This window comes from Pyxicephalus adspersus, chromosome 7, assembly GCF_032062135.1.
Source record: "Pyxicephalus adspersus chromosome 7, UCB_Pads_2.0, whole genome shotgun sequence".
In the NCBI taxonomy this organism is placed as follows: Eukaryota; Metazoa; Chordata; class Amphibia; order Anura; family Pyxicephalidae; genus Pyxicephalus; species Pyxicephalus adspersus.
Window position 1 is genome coordinate 4,051,064 of NC_092864.1, and position 24,664 is coordinate 4,075,727.

General features: G+C 41.1%; 1 protein-coding gene across 4 annotated transcripts in view; it reads left to right on the forward strand.

Moving 5' to 3' along the window:
* The window catches only part of LOC140334838 (nuclear factor 7, ovary-like), a 52,701-nt gene that overhangs the window by 19,153 nt on the left and 8,884 nt on the right, over window positions 1–24,664 (forward strand). For 2 of the 4 annotated variants that reach the window (XM_072417090.1, XM_072417091.1), the window contains exons 3-7: window positions 1,012–1,476; window positions 1,884–1,979; window positions 2,934–3,167; window positions 3,252–3,274; window positions 5,244–5,413. In XM_072417090.1, coding sequence (XP_072273191.1) covers window positions 1,012–1,476; window positions 1,884–1,979; window positions 2,934–3,167; window positions 3,252–3,274; window positions 5,244–5,413 — 988 coding nt within the window. Of the gene's footprint in view, window positions 1–1,011; window positions 1,477–1,883; window positions 1,980–2,933; window positions 3,168–3,251; window positions 3,275–5,243; window positions 5,414–9,529; window positions 11,821–18,059; window positions 19,597–24,664 lie in introns of those variants that run through there. The other 2 variants (XM_072417092.1, XM_072417094.1) reach the window with 2 other exon arrangements.

The following is a 24,664-nucleotide window of genomic DNA, read 5'->3' on the forward strand; positions in this document are numbered from 1 at the left end:
GATGAGTAAGTGAGGTTGAAGCGTTGAGTTTTGAGTCCTCTTTTAAATGTGCGGAAAGTAGGAGCAACAGGCTGACGCATCCCCTGCCCGGGCTCAGGTCTGATTCTCTCTCTGGGTTTGGGATGTTGGTAATGCCGTCAGTTGTCATCTCCCCTGTCTATGATGACCTTGGATCTTGTACTTGGGTATAAACCAAGATTTCCCCCTAACCCTGAAATGTCAGTAAAACACAATCTCTGGTTACAACAGTAGATGTGCCAGGTGATTTTGAGTAAAATGTGTAACATACCCATAGGTTTGTTACGCACTTTATAAGAGGACACAGCATCCTCTACTGGTGGACAGTGATAATGCACAAAAACATTTTTTTCAGTATAATCATAACCAACTCAAAATTACAACATACTGTACATAGGACATGGGGACTAAGCCCCATGTGATTTTATTTTTTTTCCTCTTTTCAATGCCTCCATGGAAAGTATTACTACAATGATTTTATTGCCATTTCTATGAATTACTGTTTGGAAGGTTAGCAGTGAAGGTTGCATTTTGTGCCTTTAAGTTTTATAATCAAGTCAAAGAATTTCCTTGTAAATTCATGTGTGTGTATATATAGGCAACTCGGTTTATATTCGAATATATAGGTACTTCTTATGTAATACTAGTTGTTGTAAAACAATTTTACAGCAAAACAAAATCCTATTATTAAGAGTTTTCAATTGCAAGCATGCTATAGTTTTTTTTTATTCACTTTCTGATTTCCTGCATGATGGTCACATGATCATTCCCAGGCGAGCCAGTCACATGCGATAGTAGTTGCATTTTTAAAGGGGTCTGCACATCCTTGTATAGAACACCCACATACATGGAAGCTGTGTTGGAATATTTTTTTACCGGTTTAAAAAAAATCCTTCATGTAGATTGAAACAAAATAAACCGAGTCTTGTGTATCACATTTATACCCCTTGTTGCTTTGACATATCTCTTTTCGTTATCTTCTTCCTCCTCCAGAGAATCAAAGTGGATCCTCCGGGGAACAGCTCTGTTCGGGTCTCTGATGATCTTGCCGAGGAGCTGACCTGCCCGCTGTGCAATGAGCTCTTTAAGGAACCAGTGGTGGTGAAATGCGGCCACAACTTCTGCTGCGGCTGCCTGGACAAGGCCTGGGCCGGTCAGGATTCCTTCACTTGCCCCGCCTGTAAGGAAGTCATCAATGATAAGAAATTTACTAACAACCGAGCCCTGGCTAACCTAGTGAAGAAGACTGCCCGTGCCTTTGCAGTGCCTGCTGCCGTCTTGACTCCTGCAAAGAGCTTAGCTAAGGAAAAGCCCCCCGTGAACTGTCTGGTGCACGACGAGAAGCTGAAGCTTTTTTGTAAGGACGATGGAGACTTGAGTTGCGTTATCTGTAGGGACTCTTTGAAGCACACTTGCCACAGTTTTCTTCCCATCATGGATGCAGTGTGTGTGTACAAGGTAATGGCAAAACATAACCTTTAAACCTATGTGATTGATTGTCTGTGGGATTTGTCCCGATTTGTGAGGACGGGTACTGATGTTGGTTGGATGGGTGGACCTGGCTCACTATTCTTAATCTCAAAAGTGGGCACTGGGTTGAGGTCAGGGCTCTCAAGTTCCTCCACACAAAGCTGCTCCCACCATGTCTGTATGGAGCTTGCTTTGTACCCCCGAGCACAGTCATGGGGAACAAAAAGGGGTCCCCACCAAACTGTAACCAGAAGACTGAAAGGACATTTGTCTACACAGGGAGTCTATTCTATTCATAGGGAATATCTGAACTCCGTATATCTTGGATCTGTTGTTTATTTGTCCATACGATATGCCGTGGTCTGTCCAACATTATCATTTTTTCTCCCCTGCAGACAGAGCTGTCGTCTATAGTAACTCCCCTTGAAGACGCCCTGAAGGTGGCTGAACAGATGGCTAAAAATCAAAACGAGAAGATTGGAAGACACAAAGTAAGGACACCCTTTGCACCTTGTATATAGCTAGTATTCGTCCCAGAATATTTTTTAATATATTCTGTAGGCCGAAGGCTGTAGGGTTGGTTTCACTGGGAAGAAGTGTACACATATAGGTTGCAAACCCTTATATAGTGAAGACCTCTAAGCTGTTATATAAAAACAACCCTTATTTGTCCGCCTTCTGCTCTTAGTCATTTATCTGACACATGCTGCCGGTGAGGACTCCTAAAGATTGATAGTTGTGAAAGAGCAGTGCAATGCCAATTAATGATTGAGGGAAGAATCTTTCCGTCCAGGCTAAGTAAATAAAAGAATAGATGTTGTTGTTTTTGGAATGTGGGAAGAAACTGGGAGGAAACGCACGCAAACACTGGAAGATCTTGCAAACTCCTTGCAGATAGTGTCCTGCCCGAGATTCAAACCTGAGACCCAGGGCTGCAAAGGCCAGAGTGCTAACCACTGAGCCACCATGCTGCCCATCTGCCATTATTAGAGGAGAGGGGCTTTGCTTCCTCAAGTCGCAGCAGCTTAGTGATTTCCTGACTAATGCAGCAGGAAAAGTGTAGGAAAGGCAGATCCACAGAGTGAATGAAGCAGAAGTGGGGTGTGCCTGCACCCTGCACATTTTCAATACAGTCCAACCAGAACAACATGTGACATCACTTAATCTAACACGAAATTTGATGGGAATACAAATTGGTGCTTTGGATGGTCTCACATTGCAAGCATTCAGCTATAATCTCAGAGATGTGTAGTGTCTGGGCATAAGTATTACACATCAATATAGGCAAATGGTAGATTTCCTTCACAGTGCTGCTACACAATTACCTTCCCAGATTTATATCACTCAGCAAATTTTCTCTTTGAGTTTAGGTCAACTTCAATGGACCTTTGGGTGAGCATATAGCAGTCTCCTAGCCAGTTTACTAAACTTCTCCTCCTTTACAGACAACCATGACTGAGTTTCGGGAGCACATCGAGTCAGAATTCCAGAAGATGTACAAATTTATGAAAGAAAAAGAGCAGAAACTGCTGGAGAAGCTCCAGGAGGAGGGCGAGAGTCTGCTGATGGAAATGGAGGACAATATTGCCAAAATAGAGGAAAACATAAAATGCATCAAACAGAGCATCGCCACCACCAGTGAAAAACTAAATGACACAGACTCGGTTTCTTTCTTGACAGTAAGTGCTTTGAAGTGAATGTTTATTATCTGCTTCTCTTTGTATCCCAACATACTTAGTAACTGTTTGTCATTTTTCCTGCAGGATATCAAGATGCTACTCAAGAAGTAAGTGTATGCTTTTTTCTACTTCCTGTCCTATGAAAGCCTCACGGTATATAATGTACAGCTACTCAAACTGGCATTTATTTAACATTATTGTCCAGTGTTGTGACGTGTACTGACCCTGCCTAATTTGATTTGAGCATTATGGGTAGCACAGTGGCTCAGTGGTTAGCACTCTGGCCTTTGCAGCGCTGGGTCCCAGGTTCAAATCTCTCCAAGCCTGGAGCGGATACACTTCAGTGAAGCTGGGTTATCCAGATAAACTGGAATGGATTTGTCAGTCATTTGGTATTTGTTGGCAAATGTTTTCAATACTGGAACAGATGCATTCCAGATTTGCTGGATCACCCAGTTTTACTTATGAAAATGTATCCTCTCCACCCTTTAATACATCAGGCTCATAGTGTTGGATGTATAAGCTCAGACTTCTGATTGGCTTCCAAGCTCATCCTGAAATGGCAGCAGTTTGGGGTGAAGCAATCCCAGAATGAGGTTACCTTTGCCAATACCAATGACCTTTTTTTCTGTGTTCCTGTTCCAAACTTCACCTAGTCCCCATCATGGGAGCAAAGTAGGGAGACTTTCGAATGGGGGGGGGGAGGGACTAGGGGAAGTTTGGAACAGGATTATGGTGGGGGAACTAGGTGAAGTTTGGAATGGTAACATGGGGGGAGTGGGGCTAGGTCGTGTGGAACAGGAACAAGGGGGGTGTAGCCATGGTGATGTTGGGTGGGTACTAGGTGTCATTTGGAACGGGAACATGTGGTTTGGGGACCAGGTGAGGTTTGGAATGGTAACATGGGGAGACTAGGTGAAGTTTGGAATGGTGGCGGGGGACTAGATGAAGTTTGAAATGGGAGCTTGGGGGTGGGGGGGACTAGGTGAAGTTTTTGAAAAGGAACATGGGTGGAATAGGTGAAGTATGAAACTGGAACATTTGGGGGTGGTAGTAGTTAAAGTTCGATGGGTACCAGGTGATTGGTATTGGCAAAGGAAAGTAATATGCATTTTAGTAGAAATTATCATTTTCTGGGACTCTAGAATGAATGAACACTGTACTGTTAAAGAGGAACTAAACTGAAAATGGCAAAAAAAAACACACTTCCCTTCATTCCTGCACGGCAGTTTGATCCCTCCGAGGGTGTCCTGCATCAGGTCCCACATTGTCCCGGGCACCGCCATCTTCATCTTCTCTTTCAGGATCTTCATCCTACGTCACCTAACCCAGGCGCAAGATTGGGTGAGGAAGGGTAAAAAAAAAAATGTGACGATCTAAACGCACATGCATGAGAATGGCAAATTTTTCTCTTTGCGCTCCTATTCATTCGCGACCGCCTAGGCGATCGAGAATTAGGAGGTAGTGATGCTACCTTTTTTAAAAAAAAAAAAATGTTGCACCTAAAAACAAAATAAACCAAATTTTTGCTTTACATAAAAGGGTTGTCTACTCTTTTATGTAAAGTGAAAATTCTGAGTTTAAGTACGCAGGTTCAGTAAAGATGGGAGGATGAATGGGAATCTCCCTGCTGCCCGCTATTCCAGAGAATAAAATGCAGCCCTGTCTAAATATTTGCTTAGTGATCCACCATAGGGTTGCTCCTTTTCTCTTTGACCTCCCTGCCCTTGAATGTTTTTAATTGGGGAGATTAGTAACAAGCTTTCTTCCCACCTTCAGGCTGTGTGACTGCTTAAGCTGCACTCTGACATCTCAATGCTGTGCAGTCCTCCGATCCCAGGCGGAATCGGAGTTGGAATAAGGCCTGAAGTGTCAGGAACATTTTGGGTCACACTGGGTGCTATTCATTAAGACATAAGTATAATACAGCATGACACATAATACATTTGCAATATGAACACAGCCTGGGTAGTGGGGCTGTAAGATGAAAATAAGCTGGAATTGAGCTTTAGATGTTCTGCAGTGTGCACGTCTACATCTCTTTCTATAATGCATCATTTCTATAATTTCTTCCAGGTGTCAGGATCAGCAGAAAGAGGCCCTGTCCTTTGAAAACACCCTCATTGACAGGGAGCTGAACAAAGAAACTTACAAGGCACAAATCCAATTTCCCAAATTTGAGGACGTGAGGACCACAAAGGATGTCCCTTCTGCTGTCCCTTCTACTGTTCCCTCTACTGTCAAAAGTAAGTTTTTCCTTTCTTTTATATTTCTTTTATATTGCCTGCTGTACAATTTGCTGTCCTCACGGAAAAGGTGGATCCAGGGATCTGAAAACTTTCTAATCCAGTTTACTGGTGCTAGATTGTGGTTTATAGGGACACAAAAATAATGAAGTGATGGTCAACAATACAACAAAATGCTTTTGCATCAGTGGTCATTAAAATTCCTCTATTAGTGGTCAGTGAGGACACATTTTTGGTGTTGGTAATAAGAGTGCCCCCTGTTGGCTTTCAGTGGCACTTGTCCCTTTACTGAACTGAATGACAGGAGATCAGTGCCCAAGAAGCAATACATACAGACCTTCTCATTATACTTACTGGTTTGCTCTGCATTGGAGAAGATTTGCTTCACGTGGTTGGAGGAAATTATCCCCCTGCTGATATAAGTTGCCCTCACCCATGCTGATGGTGAAAGCTGTAGCTACAGGCTTGCTTACAGTATATCTGACACTGATGAGGGTTTTTTCCTTCCTGCTCCACATATCTTTTGCTTCCCCTAAATAGAAAATATTGTTAACCCAGATTACCTCCTTGCTAGGTTCCACTCTCTCCCCTCCTGGTCTATGGGGTCCAAAATCCATAATAGAGACAGATAATTTTTCACAAATGATCAGTGAATCATTAAAGATCTGACACAATCCTACAAATTTTACAAAACGTCAAAAGACAAAAACAAAAGCCTTTATAGTACTCGCTTGCGTGTGAGATTTATTAGAAGCTATTTCAGTGGCGAGGGTATAGTTAAATAATCAAACAACCTTTATTATAACTTTGATAACACAATAAAAACTCGTCCTAATTTACAAGTATCATTTAACATTGGTTATAAACAGTAGTTAGTTGGCCGTTATATATAGGTTTCTAACATGTTCCACAGGCAGTTATTCCGATGCTTCAAGGTAGAGTATATCTGTATGCAAGTGGTTTCCTCAGACCTCCACAGGGTTAGAGTAATCCTACCCAGTTGTTTGATTGTACTAATTGTAGCAGGAAAGACAACCCCATACCCACAGCACCCACGGAAAAAGGCCAACGGTAGCTATTCTTGCCAACATGAGCTGTGGTTCACCTTAGTAGCCGCAATCCATGTTTGCAACGTGAACTTTTGAATTGAGCAGAAATACTACCAGTTGGAACATAGTGAAACCTTCCAGGATTTCTGCAAACTTGTGTCGGCAAGATTACTTGCCCTTGGCCTCTTTGATTTGGTGCTGTGGGTATGCGGTCGTCTGTTGTGCTACAGTCAATGCAACCAAACACCTGGGTAAGATTCTCTCACCCTGTGGAGGTCTGAGGGAAACCCCTTACATACTGATATTTTTCCCTGAAGAATCAGGAAAACTGCCTGTGAAACGCGTTGAACCCTGTATTAGCCAACTAACTATTACTTATAACCAATGGTAAATTATTAATGTAAGACGTGTTTTTTTATTTTGTTGTCAGTTATAATAAAAATTTGAAACTTTAATATAATACTATATTATAATAAAATAATATAGTATTATAATACTATAATAAAAATGTTTTAACTATACGCTCGCCTCTAAAAATCCCTTTGTTTCAATCTCACAAACGAGTAGCCTTAGCCTTTTAACTTTGGTGTTTAAAAAATTTATGACAAAATGTAAGGACTTAACTAAACTTTTAGGTACTGTATGACATTAAAAAATCACTTTTATGAAAAATATACAAGAGTTATAAAAACCATAAAAATGGGAGTAACAGAGGTAAATACACTGTAACCTTTAACAAGGTTTTTACAAACTTTGTAAGGAATCAGAGGCACAGACGTTGGGTCTCACCCCGACACGTTTCGCCCACGTGGTCTTCTTCAGGGGATAATAGAGACCAATACATTACAGTGTTAATAGTATGCCCAATCAAGAATAAAAGCATTATATGTACATCAACAGTCGGGTGTAAACTGAGCTGAATAGATTTCTGGCAAAACATCAGATATCGTTCTAAACTTAGTAAATTGTACATATCTTGCACAGATAATCTGTTATTGTGTTATCCCTTTTATACCCACGTTGTGGATATTCACCTGCTATAATTGGTTACTAGCTTGCAGTTTTTGAGCTTCATCAAGCAATGGTTTCTTTACAGTGTTAACATAGCCTAACCCTTGAAATAATTTTCAGGTCTTCAGGGAACCCCCTGGCTATATTTAATATATCCATAGATCACAGAATATTAGTGTGGTGGTCATTAGGAAGAATTCCTCCTACATTGCTGGTCAGTGAGAAGAATGTCACATAAATTGATCAGAGAGTCACAATTGCTCACAGGAACCACAAGCAACCTCTGGGGGGACCCTGCCTGAGAAATATTGGCTTTCAATGAATGACGTTCTCAAGGCCTTAAAGAAGCCCTGAGGTGTAAGTGACAGTATTACATTTCCATTGGTTGGATAGACCGCTGCTCGGAGGAAAGATCTGACAAACCAACAATAAGCAGTTTGCGCAAAGGTCAGATCCAAAGCAGCGCAGAAACCTACAGTGACAAATTCCTTGGAGTCGCCTGGTACTAAGAAGAGCTTGTTATAGGAGCTGGGCAATAACTAAACGTTTCCTTATATTTAACATTCACTTGGCTTCTGAAGTTGCCATTTGTGCTACGCCTAGCTTTCAGGTCTTTGCTATGGGTTGGTTGGGGTTCCATACAAATCGGTCATTTGGTACGAGAATTGGATGTTCACTCATCTGAGGGAGTGGACAGGGTTATTGGTGATGTCTTATGGTGCTGTATAGCTGTCAATTCCTCATTACTTTGGTACTCCAGAGACTGCTTGGGTTGTGAACTCCTTGCCTCTATTTAATGTGAAAATACATTGCCGGAATCTGAAGCCAGAGGAATTCTGTTGAATTGGGTAAATGAGAAGCTAGGACGTGACTTTGGGTACCTTTAATGTATGTAACTTTGTGTGAAGCATTTGCTGGCAGAAGGAAAATAAAGTAACTGCTACACTACAAGGAGTGGCAATGGGTACTATTTTATACCCACCTTTTTTTTTAATAAGGGTTTTTACGTATACAGTAAATAACAATAGACCTAAAATAACAACAAGGGTGGCTTAACAAAGTCCATTGTCTTCCTCAGAAAGCAAAAAGTGTGTTCACATGAAAATGAACAATGTTAGTTGTATACAGTTCTGTTTGTAGGGGAAAAGGGAGAAGACTGGTCCTTTTCCAGGTACGGCATGGCAGAGATGTAGCATACATCATCATGAAGGGTTGGGGTATGGATGGCACCTAAATTCTGGAGTTTCTCTAAATTACATCCTGCTGCACCAACCAGTGGTAAATTTGTCAGAATTTCCCCCACATACTCACTGTGAGGTCTTCCATTACCATAATTTCAATAATCTTTCAAATCCATAGTGGACTTCCAGAAAGAAATAGTGGACAGAAAGGAATGCAAGAGTCTGCAGCTGAGAAGAATGAAACCTTTGTACTTATAGGGTATTATGGTGCAATAAGAAAAAACTTGCACTGTCAGAATTTTTTTAAGCTGTAGGCAGGTGGTGATCCCTGTATTCTGATGCAAGTTTTTAGTGCAGGGTGGTGCACCCAGCTAAAAAGGGGCAGGCAGGACCCTGACCTGGATCCTAAGGGATGGGGTGACTCTTTACATAAGAGAGCTCATCTGATATCATAATGTAGCAGAGGGCAGGACAAGAATTTGCGTAACGTGCTGCAAAATTTCTTGCCCAATTTGCCAGCATAGATTGGGAAAGGAAGGGAAATAAAGTGTAATCTTTCCGGAGTTCTGTACCAATGAGAGCATTGGGTGCTTCTAGTGTGTGTGTTTGTTTTATTCCAGCATAAACAAACCCTAAGTTAGTTTATATACATTATAGACTATCAGTCTATAGGAGAACGCGAGGAGGTGTTTGACTTTGCAGACCGATCTCTGACTTTCAGTTCCGTTTCACAGCTAAGCCGTGAAAGGTGTACCTGTGATAAACTGTGCTTCATTAAAACATAATCAGTAGAACAAACTGTCCGTTGTCTCGATGACCTTCATCGCTGTAGGTTTAGCAAGTACACAGTAAACTTGTCTAATTCTTCGTTGCAGAACCTAAGCAGATTTGGATCTTCGGGAACTCTCTGTTAGAGTGCGCTGCTCGGAGAGCCAAGGCTTCCCCCTTCGGCCAGAACCTGGGATTTAAACAGAGAGATTTTACGGTCTGCTGGATGGGCAAGGTCATTATGAGGTGGTGTGATTTACTAACGGAGCTGAGCCACACGCGGTCATTGTTAGGAACCCCGTGTGCCGTCGTCTTCCACCTAGGGATCCACGATCTGGAGCGTTCAAGCTTTTTCAATCTGATTTCCTCCGTGCGGAGGGACTTCGCTCATCTCAGTGTGGAGTACCCGGACACCAAATTTGTGTGGTCGGACGTCCTCCCCAAAAAGCACTGGAAGACCACTGTAGAAAAGAAAAGAAAGAACTTTAATGTAATTGTTGCCTCGATCGCGCAGGAGCACGGCTTTGGGGTGATTCCTCACAAAGAAATTGAGAGGAGGTTGAATAGGAAGGAACAGAAGCCGAGTAGAAGCATCGAACACGAGGACCTGGATATCTTCAACAATAACATCAAAAATTATTTGAGCAAAATCCTTATGTGAATGTAGCAGATTTCATTGTGTATTCAAAGTGAACATTTGTTGAACCTTTTTGATTGGCTTAAGGTTGGAATTTGGGTCAGGCTGGTAAAGTGCTTCCCCACCCCTCCCAAACAATGTTTTTTGTTCTATTCAGTAACGTTTTCTGTCAATCATTTTTTATTGTTTTTTTATCTAGTATAAACAACAACAAATACAAAAATATGAACATTCACAATACACATACATATGAAAACAATCCAAAACCATACATCTGAGCCTGCTCTCAATAACATATAGGCTGCCTGTACACCTCTCTGCTAACCCCAAAAAACCTCCATAAACAGTAAGGTCTTGGTGTACCTATAACCTGAGAGAACATTGTTTCCTTTGGTAATAAACATCTTCATAACAGGGGAGGGGGGAAACAAACATTAACCCACGTATTATCCTCTCTACTGTGAAATCAATCTACCAGGCGCACCAAAACAGAAGCGCAATAGTAAGATATGATATCAGGAGCTCCCACTCCGCCTTTGTTCATAGGTTTAGTTAATAAGCGAAACGCTAAGCGAGGGCTTTTTCTTTCCATAAAAAGGTCTTAAACAGCCGTTGTATCTTACAGAGGAATATAGCATTCAAAAAAATTGGAACTGTTTGCAACACAGTGCAACCTGGGCAAAATATCTATTTTGAGAGATTACATGCAAACCGGGATAGGGGTAGAGAGCTGTTGAGTAACTTTTTGTTATAGTCATTTAAGATGTCTAAAATATACATGTGCATCCTACCAGCTGTATTCTCTCCAGAATTTTTTTTAAGTTGGGCGGGAGTAAGCTGTAGGGTGGCAGCCCTGGAATAGTGACCCAACTCCTCAGTAACCAACCAAAAAGAGCCGTTTGGTTCTTGAAAAGTGCTGGGTGCTGTGCCCAGCTAAAATCACTGTACCGTACCAGGAAAGCAGTGATAATGGGTTGCACTCTAGGTCATCATTTCAGCTCTCTATGTGGACTTTATATCACACCCCTATGTTCTAGGGAAAGAGATTTTTGTAGTCCAATCTTGTGAAAACCTTGCTTGTCCATTGGTACAGAACAGTGTGCTGTTGTGGGGTTTGCATAGTCACCAGCTGACTATGAAGACAAAAAGCCTGAAAAGGGGAAACACATGCAGCCACCACATATTCCATGTTTTGAATATGTGGTTTGGGTTTAGATATGCATTAAACTCCACGGTCCAAAGTAATTGGAATTCCTTTTTTTTGGCATAACATCTAAGCATTTAGGTAGATGTGACAAATGACAGATACAGACAGTGGTACAGAAGGAGTAGAGGTCCCTGCCCATGAAGAGCTTTCAATCTACTATAACCAGGGAACCGATGCCTTGTAATTGTTATATATTTCAGGCTTTTCCTGCAGCTATTTTGGTCTACTCAGACTGCCAAGTTCAGATTTAAAATGGGGAGGGCAAAGGATAGCATTAGCGTTAAGAAAGAGTTTGGAAAAAGTTTGCAGAGCTGACAGACACGGAGCAGAGATTGTACTGACAGGGTCCACACACACCAACATAATGATGTAGTGACCAGACGTTGTCTTTTCCTATTTCTTTATTTGTGAATGTTTTTGGAGTGATAACACAAACCTTAATACATTAACATTTAATCAGATGTGCAATGCTTTCCTTGTAAGATGCTAATTCTAAATAATTGCCTACTGTGAGGATGATTTAATAAAAGTCCATGGCCTTATAACGCTCCAAAGCTGTAACGTTTTTTATTTATTTTATTTTTTTTATCACGGGGTAATGGGTCGATTTCAAATTGAAGTTAAGAGAAAAGAAAAGAAAAGGCCCAATTAGGCTTAAGTAGATTGGTTGATATCGGGGCCTTTTGTGCTGGTGCTAGGAGCAAAAATTGTTGCATGCACTTCCAACGATAGGAGGCAACATTGAAGAGATCATCGGGCTGCTTCATTGATCATTCAGAGGTTCTGTGTGTGTATAACCGACTATTCATGAGCATTCTGGGGTCTGGCTGGCTCTTCGCCTAAAATGGAATGTTTGCAGATTCTGGAATATTACACATCAATGTTTTAGAATTACCTACGTTTTGTCAAAATCCACAGTGAATGAATGCCAAACCAACCATCCCATTTGCTGTTGTAGATTTTGCTTTAGATCTTGGACCTAAGTTTGTAGTATTTTTGCTCTCATTTGGGCACAAGAAGCATATTGAGGTCAGGCCTTCATGTTGGGAACAATTGAGCATGGTAGGTAGCTTGCATTTCAGCTCATTCCATATCACTATAGTTGTGATAGGGTGAAGGATCTATTCCGGATTCTTGTTTTCCCTCTACCATCAGTGGCTGCAGTGTAGACCTTTGAGTTGTTTGGAAGAGGTCATCTTGATGGCATGAAATTCTTCAGCATGGTCTGGTTCCTTAACAATGTTTGGTGTTGAAGGTTATAATGGTCAGTGGTTTTAAATTAGGAACAATGATAAGAGATGATTGGATGTCTTTGGCTTCATGTCAGGCTTTTTGGTCCTTTTTTACATGGGAGAACCCTTAAAATATTTTACAGGTCTTCAGGGAACCCCGGCCATAATTACTTTATCCACAGCTCACAGTATATTAGTGTAGTGGTCAGTGGGAAGACTTCATCTTACAATGCTGCACTTTGAGAAGAATTTCACCTTTACAGATTGCCAAATAGATGATTGGTAACACTTAAACTGACCTGAGAGGCAAAATCGCTCAAGGAACAATAAGCATCAGTAATGGGCATTTTAATCAGTAATTTGGAAGCACCATAGGGCATCCACCGGCTGCCTAGTAATATATTGAGACAGACATCTGTACTAATTACATTTAATAAATTAATGTACCTGTTCCAACTTACATACAAATTTAACTTAAAACAAACCTTTAGTCTCTATCTCCTATCTAACCCGGTGCTACCTGTATAAAGCATAGGCTGAATATTGTGTAACATTCCCTCTCCATCTCCCATGTGTAACATTTATTATGACCACAAATCCTAGGTGTTTGATGTTTTACAAAGTTTCATTTCTACGGCTTCTGACACCATGTGGCTGCGATCGATCTATCATTAGTGGTGTTTTTGGTACTGTGGGTAATAGGTGGAGTCTGATGGTCATCGCTTTTGACTACTCTGGTGACCATCTCTCCTCAATATATTTCCAAAATCTTCTACTGTATACCATAGAATGCCCTTTCTCTTCTTTATTATGCCATACTTCCCATCACTTCCCACCACTCCTATTCCACTACCTTTCTTTGGCCTTCATTTCACCTTGGAATGAAATTCAAGCTCATGTACGTTGCCTTTAAATCCCTCCGCAGCTCTTATCCCACCTACCTACTCAATACACAAATCCCTCCACAGCTCTTTTTGCTCCTCCAATGATATACAAATGGCTTTCTCACTCATAACCTCATCACACGCTCAGCCTTTTCTAGAGCTGTCCCGACTCTCTGAAATAGTCTTCCTCATCCTATTCGGCTTGCTCCTACCTTAAACCTAACACATGAACCTCACCCACCCATTTTACACCCTCACTACTCGGCCACTATTCCATATCCTCCCTCCTATTGTGTTCTATTTCCCCACCTCTTAGAGTGTAAGTTCTGTGCAGGGTCCTCTTCTCCTCCTGCGTCGTTGCTTGCATCTGTATGTCACTTGCTACCCCTATTGTAGAGCGCTGCGAATTATGTTGCTGTTTTATAAATACTGTTTAATAATAGACATAATGATTTGGTTGACTAGGCAACATCTTTGGACTTGAACAGGAACGCCTTGTAAAGGTGACTGCATTCCGCATTGTGGAAGCCGCTGTGATGAAGTGCAGACAAATGTCCTATTTCCCCCGGAGGAAAGGAGAACCAAGGAGCAAAGGAGAGGGTCATAGGAGAGAGTAGATCATTTTGCCTTTGCATCTTCACTTCTTGTTCCCAGATAGAGCATGCAGATCATTCAATGGTCATGCGGTTTTTATCTCTAACTTGTATGCCAACAAATGCCCAAAGTCTGCTGGGTGGATGGCTTATATTCATATATATATATATATGTGTGTGTGTATTAGGCAACATGTAACATTGATACAATTTTGTTCATTTAGAATAGCACGCCAACTCACAATGCACTTGTGTTGCATTGCTTTGGTTTTTATTGCATTGGCAGCTCTTGTCAAATTAATATATTGCACATTATGGTATCTTGCAATACACCAGACCACATAGGTGCCAATGGGCAAAGCCTAAATCCATGCCCCCTCCCATACCTTTGAGACATATTGGTCCCATACAGAGGCCCAGTCTGGTCTTGGCACAAGTCAATCACAATAGTCTCAGGTCCTGGTGCTGATTTGATGAATTGTGAGCTGCACAAGGCTGCTGTATGGCTTTGAGTAGGCCGCCCAGGGTCCTCTGCACGACAAACAAAGCGATATAAATGTGAATTTCAATTACATGTCCACCCTGCAAGTTATTCCACAGATTTGGACTCATCCTTCAACACTAGAAACTTAAAAGACCCCATGCGCGTTGTAGGAAATTCACATTTCCCATCTTTTATTGTTCCTTGCAAGGAGATTTGGATTGTTGGGAACTATTGGGTGTTTCGGACTGCTGAAGTGATCAAGAAAAATCGATTTAGCTGGAATCTGGGACTCCCAGAGAAACAATTTACTGTGCGTTGGGTAGGCAAGTTTAATCTTCTGTGGCAACATTTATTTCCACATCTAAGAAACACTGGTTGTATATGGGGAAATCCAAGCATCGTGTTTATTCATAGAAGAGGCCATAGGAGGCCATTCATCATTCATGGAAGAGGCCATAGGAAAGCTAAGGACAGCTCGGATGAGATTTATAATATCTTTTATGAGGAATGTCAAAGATATCTTAGAGATCGAAATCAACAAAATGCAAGAAAGAGTCCATTTAATGCGTTGAATGGCAGGGGGCTCCCAAAATGTGTCATTACCAGGGACATCACACCATTTTTTCTTAGAATGTTAAGTAGCATTGACTGGATTGGGGCTGAATGCAGATCATCTTTTCCCACCTGACACTTTCCTGTTATAATAAAAGCCCGTTTTATGTCTGTTATATATTATTATATTTTATGTAGTCTTTACTTCATTTAGGCTTAGTCTACATGGACGGTTTACCCAGCGTTTAACCTGAGGCTTTAAAGCCCTTGTTTGAAATTCCCATGCATTTCAATGGGCTAATCTAAACCACGTTTATGAGCATTATCTGTAACGCTGCTTGCAACGTTTAAAAAAAATAAAACATGGGGTAACGCAAGAATGGGGATTTCAATGGAGGCGTTTTCCCACGTTTATAAACACTTGAAACGAAACGCAAGCTTTACAAGGCTAATAAAAGTGAATGAAAATGCATATAAACATAGTAGAAAGTTTACATGCATTTTTAAAAATGTCCGTGTAGACCCAGCCTCAGACAATTTCACACGTTATGATGACAAAAGGTTCATCTGAACTCTAAATTTTCCTAGTTTGGTGCAAAGATGGTAAATACTGCCAGGTTCATCTGTGCTTTCTGCAAGTTGTTGCAAACATTTTTGATTAATAATGCAGAGAGGAAACTGAGCGGAAATCTCCTAATAGAAGGGAAACTGGGAAAGGAACAGGTGCAATTTCAGTCACTGCCCGTGGTATTCCTGCACTGGTGCCTTTTGTTCGGAAATTTCGTACTTTTGACCTCCTCACTCTTCAGGGTCCTCTCCTCCTCCTGTGTCACTGTCTGTATCTGTCTTTCATTTGCAACCCCTATTTAATGTACAGCGTTGCATAATATGTTGATACTATATAAAACCTGTTTAATAATAATATTATTTCTGAGGGTGGCTGGGAAAGATCTAAACGCTAAACATATTTTGGTTTGACAGTGTTTTCCCCAGCTCGCTTTAGGTAACCACTTATTTTTGGGTAGTTACTGAATAGCTGGGTCACAATACAGGGGCTGCCACCTGCCTACAGCTTCTTCCCACCCAGCTTATAAAAAAAGATTATATTAGAATAATTATAGAACGTTTGGGTGAAAAGTACATGGCCGTATTTTATATTTCCAACATGTAGAAGTTATAGTTTCGATCTGAACAGCAGGTAAGTCGGTGAACGCGTCAGAGAATCAGTCTGCAGTGAACAGGAAGCAGTTAAAGACTGTCACGAAAACTGTAACTGATCTCAGAAATACTTGTCGCTGATCTCAAATGCATCTGACAATCATCAGCATTGCACAGTGCACTCACTGCAACTAAATGTTCGGTAAGTTTGCAATGTATTAGAGTATTGCTATGTTTCAATATCTCAATATAGTTGCTTTGTGCTTTTTTTATACAGAATAGGTAAACTAGAACTGCAAGATATTTAGTGTTTATTTTTTTGTATAATCCTGATTTCCTCCATCCGGTAGGTTGTCACTTCCTGTCTGTACCTCAGTGATTGCTGCATGCTCAGTCGGGGTTTGTGCCCTGTTAGTATCAACTGCTTGTGTTCTAAAAGCACCACTGTGAACGCAGTGACCACAGCTGAAAACTGGGTAGAACAGTGGGACCCTGACGAAGGAAGGGTCTGAAACCTGTCTTCAATCAGTGGTGGGACTGTCAGCTTTTATTATTATGAAGGGTGCAGATTTTAAACAATTGCAAATGTAACTTTGAAATTACATAAAGATGTCAATCATGAAATTTTAGTGATGAGGTCAGATGGATTTTGTACCATTTTGGATCAAAAACAGAGAAGTGAGAGGGCCATTGTAGAGTGCTGTGATTGTCCATATTACCATCAAAATCCAAAGATGAACCCCAGGCCTGGGGACAGCTCACAGATCAGTCAGTTTCATTTCCAAAAGACTGCAGACCATTTGTACAATAAATGGGATATACATGATGGAGGATCTTTGCATTGTCTTTAATAAGAACCTCAGAGAAAAATCCATCAAGAAAATGGAAGAAAAAACATTGGTCTGATCGACAACCTGCACACTCCCATCATTTATCAGTGGTGCGGTATTTTTTTTTTAGGGTCTGCCATAAGTTTCATAAAGTTTCCTTTAATTGGGGAAGGGGAGGGGCTGCATTTTTAAAAAATTTTATGTTAGGTTGAAGTGTTGGGATAATAGGGAGCAATATGGGAGCAACAATGGTTACGGACTTATTGTACATTGTGTGCTTTATGACACTTCTTGAGCCTATTTTCTGTGCAGGGAAACAAAAAGACTGGACCAAAAGCCCAGTACCTAAGACCCTCCCCTGAGGATTTTGATTGACCGTGACATGGGGATTTGGTGCCAAACAAAACCATTGGTGGTTGGGGGAATTGGCAGCATGCTTGGCTGAAACTATTCCAGTTTGGAGTATCTTTACTTGTAGCCTTCAATATCCTGCATTCAAAAGATCAGTGGCTGGGTGAAAGAATTCCAGTTCGAATAGCCTTAGGCTTCACACCCCTCCTTTGCAAAAATGATCAGCAACCCGAGCATTGGTGGCCTGTGGTATTAGACTTTATGAATGGCATCCCCTACTTGCCCTTGCAATGCAAATGGAATCTGTATATTGTGTAAAGGTGTGCAGGCGCATGTGTTCTGTTGCATTGCCTACTTATGGAAATAATTATACAGCTTTAAAGCTGTTCACATTAATGCTTCACAGTGCGTTAGACTGCAGTGGTGTAAATGGGCCCTTTAAAACTTAATTTAAAACTCCAGCTCCTCCCCCCCGAGCCCATTTTACCAGTCTCTGCACAAGTCAATGATAAAAAAAAAAAACAGACAAAAAATATCAAAACCGCCCCCTGCTCCTGATGTGATGGTTTTTGGCTGTACAGAACCTGAAGCTGATTTGCATTGCTGCACCCAGCCACCTTTATAATGGATTCTTCCTTCACAGCAACAATTAAAGGTAAAACTTCTCTTAAAAAAAGGCACATTAAATATTTCCAATTATTCCCTACAGAGCCGAAGGAGATTTGGATCATTGGGAACTATTGGGTGAACCTGGCTGCAAAGAGACCTACCTACGGCAGGAACCTGGGTTTGGAGGAAGAGCAGTTTATCGTGCGTTGGATGGATCGAACGAGCATGGGGTGGCGTGAATTGCCGAAGGAGCTGGGCCGTATGATCGCTCTTCTGGGAGAACCGAACATCCTGTTCCTCCACCTAGGGAGCGGCGATCTGGGAATGGAGAAGTTCCATAAGTTGATCTCCATTATGAAAAGAGATTTACGGTTCATCATCAAGCAGCACCCCAACATGGTCCTTATTTGGTCAGCGATCCTGCCCCGGAAGGAGTGGATGAGGACACACGTCGAACATCAGAGGAAACAATTTAACACTGCCATTTATGCCTTTGCAAGCCAGCATGGCTTCCAGGTGGCCCAATTCCTGGAATCAGAGAAGATTTGTAAGGACCATTTGTACAACAAAGGCAAATATTTGATGGAGGATCTTTGTAACGTCCTCAATAAGAACCTCAAGGAGGCAATAGATGAAGCCGTCGCCACATTGAAAGAAAAGACGGAGGGCTGATGGATGACCTGCACATTCCCATCATGCACCAGTGAAAGCGTAGCTTCTATGTTAGAGTTTAGTAAAGTTAGTTTCCTTTACGTGGGCTGTAAAACAACATTTTTTATTTCAATTTTTTTTAATTATTTTAGTTTAGGTTGAAGTTTTGTGATTATAGGAAAGCGGCATGTACAGTATTCAGCTCGTAGATTGTGTGCTTCTCGTTATGTTTCATAAAGTGACCCCGGTGATTTCAACCCTTGAACAAAAAGTTGTATGATGTTCCTTTTCCTATTTTTTTTTTTTCCCCTCTAAATTTTTCATTCATGGCCTGTCAGGTTATGCGTCTCCTTGTAGGCCACCAGAATAGCCACCCTTGTGTGTGCACTCCCAGCTCTGACTGCACACCGCTTAGGCAATGTTCTGTGCGGGGAAACACACAGGTGGGACTAAAAGTCCAGCACCTAAGTTCCTCCCCTGCGGATTTTGATAGTGACTGGGGGTTGGAACATACATATGCTTTAGCTAAAAGCGCAAGGGATCATGGAAGATGCTGTTTTTTAAAAATATCCATATCCTGGCAGATTTAACAGTTAATAAAACTGTTATTTGGGGCAACTCGATAAAATAAATCCTGCCCCAGTACTACTGAAGACAGACTGCAGTGCAAAACATCAAGGCTGCATTGGCTTGCATTGCCCAGTCAGACCTGTTGCATCCAAAGCAAAGGACAGCAGGTCAGAAGCAACCTCCGAGCCATCACCCAGTCTGCACCAATCAAGTGTCTGGGAATCTGCAGTGTGTGGTGCACCCTGAGGAGTTGTTGAGAATGTAGGCAGTTGCCCTCCAGGGCTCCATTAGCTGATATACTCACCCCATGTTATTCAATTACAGAAGGACAATCACCATTTTGGGGGGAAAGGTCAAATTAATCTTTTGTGTGTTTGGTAGAGCAGGTCCAATAAAATCTATTTCCTGTTTCCTTGCTTGTTGTGTCTGTGTGTGTTTATAACGAGGGTCGTGAATGTTTTGTGAATTCTTTGCTGCACCTTCCACCTCTTACCTGAGAAAGATCTTGGTCTATCTAGTCAAAAGTTTGTACGTCAGGTGATCTTTTTTTTATTTGGTGAACCTGAGGTTTTAAAAATGCACTGAGGATGGTTGGGGTTCCTTTAGGGGGTCACCTAAACTACAATTTACCTGAGAACACAACTCAACTATTGTATCAAAATATTATATACACACACACATACTTAAACCAATCCAAATATAAACCGAGGCACCTACTTTTACCTGAGAAAACAGAAAAGCTACATTGACTCAAGCATAACCCTAGGGCGCAATATGCAGCTTTCTCTGCTAACATTCAAAACCATAATCCAACAACAAATGCCATTAAAATGTTTAAAAAAATACGTAGCTTTTTGGCGAGCAGTACATGTTGTTGTGTCCTCATGTAATGTGTAGCAAACTTCGATTTCTCAGACATTACGTTCCTATTTAGGTCTAAACAATCTGAATTTATTTTAATTGAGTATGTGTGTACTGTATATATGTAATCATGTGAACAGCACATATACATAATATGTTTGTAATTATTCCCATCCAAGAAACAGCAATTTGTGAAGAATTTATCTGAATATTGGGGACATCAGGTTCCCACATAGCACATAATTGGCTAGAAGTGACTTGTCTCCCCAGGTGTACTAACAATGATGAGACTATTTAGTTAGGGCTTGTGCCCATGGGTTTATACTCATGGCAAGCTAAATCCCTACACATACCCTGGGCTCATGCAATCAGCTCTGGTGTAAAAGCTGACATGCTTTTTTTTATGATAAAACTGTTTTTTGGGGCAACCTAATAAAAGGAATGCTGCCCCTGTTAAAACTGAAGATGGACCTTATTGTCTGCTGCAGTGGAAAACATAAAGGCTGCATTGGCTTGCATTGCTCAGTCAGAGCTGTAGCATCCAAGGCCAAGAAAAGCAGGTCAGGAGCAACCACCTAACTTCCACCCAGTTTGCACCAATGAAGTGCCTGGGAATCTGCAGTGTGTGCTGCACCCTGAGGAGTTCAGCCTACAGAGTAAAATGTAGGCTGTGGCCCTCCATGGCTCCATTTGGCTGATATACCCAATGTTACTCAATTACAAGAACAGCAACAGCTGGTCCAATAAAATCCATTTCCTGTCTTTGCAATTGTTGTATCTGTGTGTGTTTATAATGAGGGTGGTGAATCGAATGTGAATTCCTTGCTGCACTTTCCACCTCTTACCTGCTCTAAAGTTTGTAGTTCAGGTGATCTCCTTTTTTTGGTGCAAATTGCACTGAGGATGGTGGGGGTTCCTTTTTCAGAGTGATAAAGGGGGTCACCCAAACTACAACTTTCCTGGCTGACACCATACAGAGCTCAAATATTGTATCAAAAAATGTTCAAACATACACTATTTATACTAAAACTGATCCAAATATAAATCGAGGGACCTACTTTTACCTAAAAAAAAAAAAAAATGAAAAACTACACTGACTCGTGTATAAACCTAGAGCACAAATGCAGCTGTTGCTGCTAACATTCAAAACTGTAATCAACAAAAAATGCCAACACAACATAAAAAATCTATAGTTTATTTTTTTAAAACATTTTTTGAAAGGGGAAATACATTAAAGTGAAAAAAAAAAAACAGACTTAGTCTGTTTTAAAAAGCTAAAGTATATGTGACTGGAGAGATTTTCGGGAACTCTCATAGCGTAAGCTGTTTGGAGAGCCAAGGCTTCCCATTTTGGGCAGAGCCGGGGATTTTAAGAGCGAGACTTTACGGTCTGCTGGATGGGCAAGGTCATTACGAGGTAGTGTGATTTACTAACAAAGCTGAGCCACACGCGGTCATTTTTAGGAACTAGTGTTGTTCGAATATCTCACTATTCGATTCCACGGCTATTCAACCGAATAGTGAGAAATTGTTCGAGTGATTGAATGCCGAATTCGAACACTATTGAAGTCAATAGTGGGAGAATTCAGGTTATTTTTAGGGACTATTAAGTCCCTAATCAATCAGATTGCTCTTGCAACCCTTTACTAGTTGTATGATTTTTCTCAGAGTGTATAAAAGAAAAATGTAACAAATGTATCATAATATTACTGTGCTGGAAAGTGTGTTACAGAGTAAGAGATATCATGTCATTGTATGATAACCTGTAAAAAAAAAACAATAGTTAAAAAAACACAAACACTCAATAAATTAACATTAATCTTTATTTTTTTATCCAAATTTTTGCTGTCGAATCTCATTTTTTTTGGGTTGGGTCTATCCGAATTCGAACAGCCATATTCGGGTCGAATATAAGGAGAACCCAAATTCAAACACCAACACTATTAGGAACCTCGTATGCCGTCGTCTTCCACCTAGGGATCCAGTATCTTATTTCTGCCGTGCGGTGGGACTTTGCTCACCTCAGCATGCAGTACCCAGACACCAATTTTGTGTGGTCGGATGTTCTCCCCAAAGAGCACTGGAAGACCACTGTAAAAAAAGAAAAGAAAGCACTTTAATCGAATTAGTGCCACGATCACACATGAGCACGGCTTTGGGGTGATTCCTTACAAAGTAATTGAGAAGAGGTTGAATAGGAAGGAACAGAAGCTGAGTAGAAGCATGGAGCACGAGGACCTGGATATTTTCAACAATACCATCAAAGATTACTTGAGCAAAATCCTCATGTTAATGTAGCAAATTTCATCGTTTGTTTATTAAAAGTGAACATTTGTTCAACCTTTTTCGATTGGCTTAAGGTTGGAGTTTGGGCCAGGCTTGCAAAGTTGGGGGTGTAGTTTAGATGACTTACATGACAAGTCTTTTGTTAAACACAGCTGAGCTCATCTGCAAGCTCTTGTAACTCTTTATTGACAAAGACAAACTGCAGTTGTTTCATATCAAAGCACTGCTTGCTTCAGAAGTTAATGAACGAAAGTTTTTGTTTTTTTATTGCTTTGTTTTTGATTAACTAGCAGTGAGAATTTTATACAGTAATTGACATCATGCTGTCTAAAAATATATTGAGACAAACATCTGTCTTAATTGCAATTTATTTTGTTTTTGGTACTGTGGGTAATAGGTGGAGTCTGGTTGCCATAGCCTTTGACTAGTATGGTGACCATCTCTCCTCAATATATTTCCAAAATCTTCTCCTGCATACCATAGGATGCTCTTGCACCTCTTCATCATGCCATCCTTCCTCACCTCTCCTCTTACACTACCTTTCTTTGGCTTCCATTTCAACTTAGAATTAAATTCAAGCTCCTGTGCTTTGCCTTCAAATCCCTCCGCAGCTCTTGTCCCACCTACCTACCTGATACACAGATCCCTCTGCAGCTCTTCCAATAACATAAAAATGGCTTTGTCATGCATAACCTCATCACATGCACAGCTCCAAGACTTTTCTAGAGCTGCCCCGACTCTCTGGAATAGTCTCCCTCGTCCTATTCGGCTTGCTCCTACCTTAAACCCAACACATCAACCTCACCTACCCATTTTAAACCCTCACTACTCGGACACTATTCCATATCCTCCCTCCTTGCATCTGTCTGTCATTTGCTACCCCTATTGTAGAGCGCTGCATAATATGTTGGTGATTTATAAATTTTGTTTAATACTTGTCATTATTTAATCATTGTGCCCCTACATCTTCACTTCCAGTCTAAAGTCACTCCCAGATATAGCATGCAGATCATTCAATGGTCATGCAGTTTCTATCTCTAACTTGTATGCCAACAAATGCCCAAAGTTTGCTGAATGGCATGTATGCATGTGTGTGTGTGTGTGTGTGTGTGTGTGTGTGTGTGTGTGTGTGTAAGAGGCAACACATTGATGCAATATTGTTCATTTTCAATGGCACGCTAACTCACAATGCACTTGTGTTTCATTGCTTTGGTTTGTAGTGCATTGGCAGCACTTGTCAAATTAATATTTTGCATAATATGGTATTCTCCAATACACCAGACCACAAAGGGTCCAATGGGAAAAGCCCAAATCCATGCCCCCTCTCATTTTTATGGGACATTTTAGTCCCATACAGAGACCCAGTCTGGTCTTGGCACAAGTCAATCACAATAGTCTCAGGTGCTGATTTGATGAATTGTGAGCTGCACAAGGCTGCTGTATGGCTTTGAGTAGGCTGCTCAGGGTCCGCTGCATGACACACCAAGCAATACAAATGCGAATTCCAATTACATGACCACCCTGCAAGGTATTTCTGAGCTTTGGAAGAAATTCACATGTCACATCTTTAATTGTTCCTTGCAGAACCCAAGGAGATTTGGATTGTCGGGAACTACTGGGTGTTTTGGACTGCTGAAGTGGTCAAGAAAAATTCATTTAGCTGGAAACCTGGGACTCCCCGAGAAACAATTTACTGTGCGTTGGGTAGGCAAGTTTAGTCTTTTGTGGCGTCATTCATTTCCACATCTAAGAAGCACTGGTTCTGTATGTGGAAATCCAAGCATTTCGGGAGTGATGGCCTGTTCCATGAAAACATTCTCAATCTTCTCTCGGACGTGAAAAGAGATTTATGTCTCCTTACCAAGGATTACCCGAACACGGTCTTTATCTGGGCCGCATTAATGACCAAAAAGAAATGGTTCAAGTTAGACATGAAGGAGTGTACAGGAAATACTTTAACTTTGACGCTTCCATTTTTGCAGAAAAGTGGGGTGTCCAGGTTGCTTGGCTCAGTGAATTTGAGGAAATCCTAAAACAAAATTTTAGAAGAGGCCATAGGAAAGCTAAGGACAGCTCGGATGAGATTTATAATATCTTTGAAGAGTCTTTGATATGAGGAATGTCAAAGACTCCTTAGAGATCGAAATCAACAAAATGAAAAAATAGGAATTTGTTTAATGCGTTACATGGCAGCAGGCTCCCAAAATGCGTCATTACCAGGGACATCACACCTTTTTTTTATCAGAATAATAAAAGCCGGTTTTGTGTCTGTTATAATGAATATATTTTATGAATTCCTTACTTAATTTAGGCTTAGTCGACACAAACGTTTTCCCC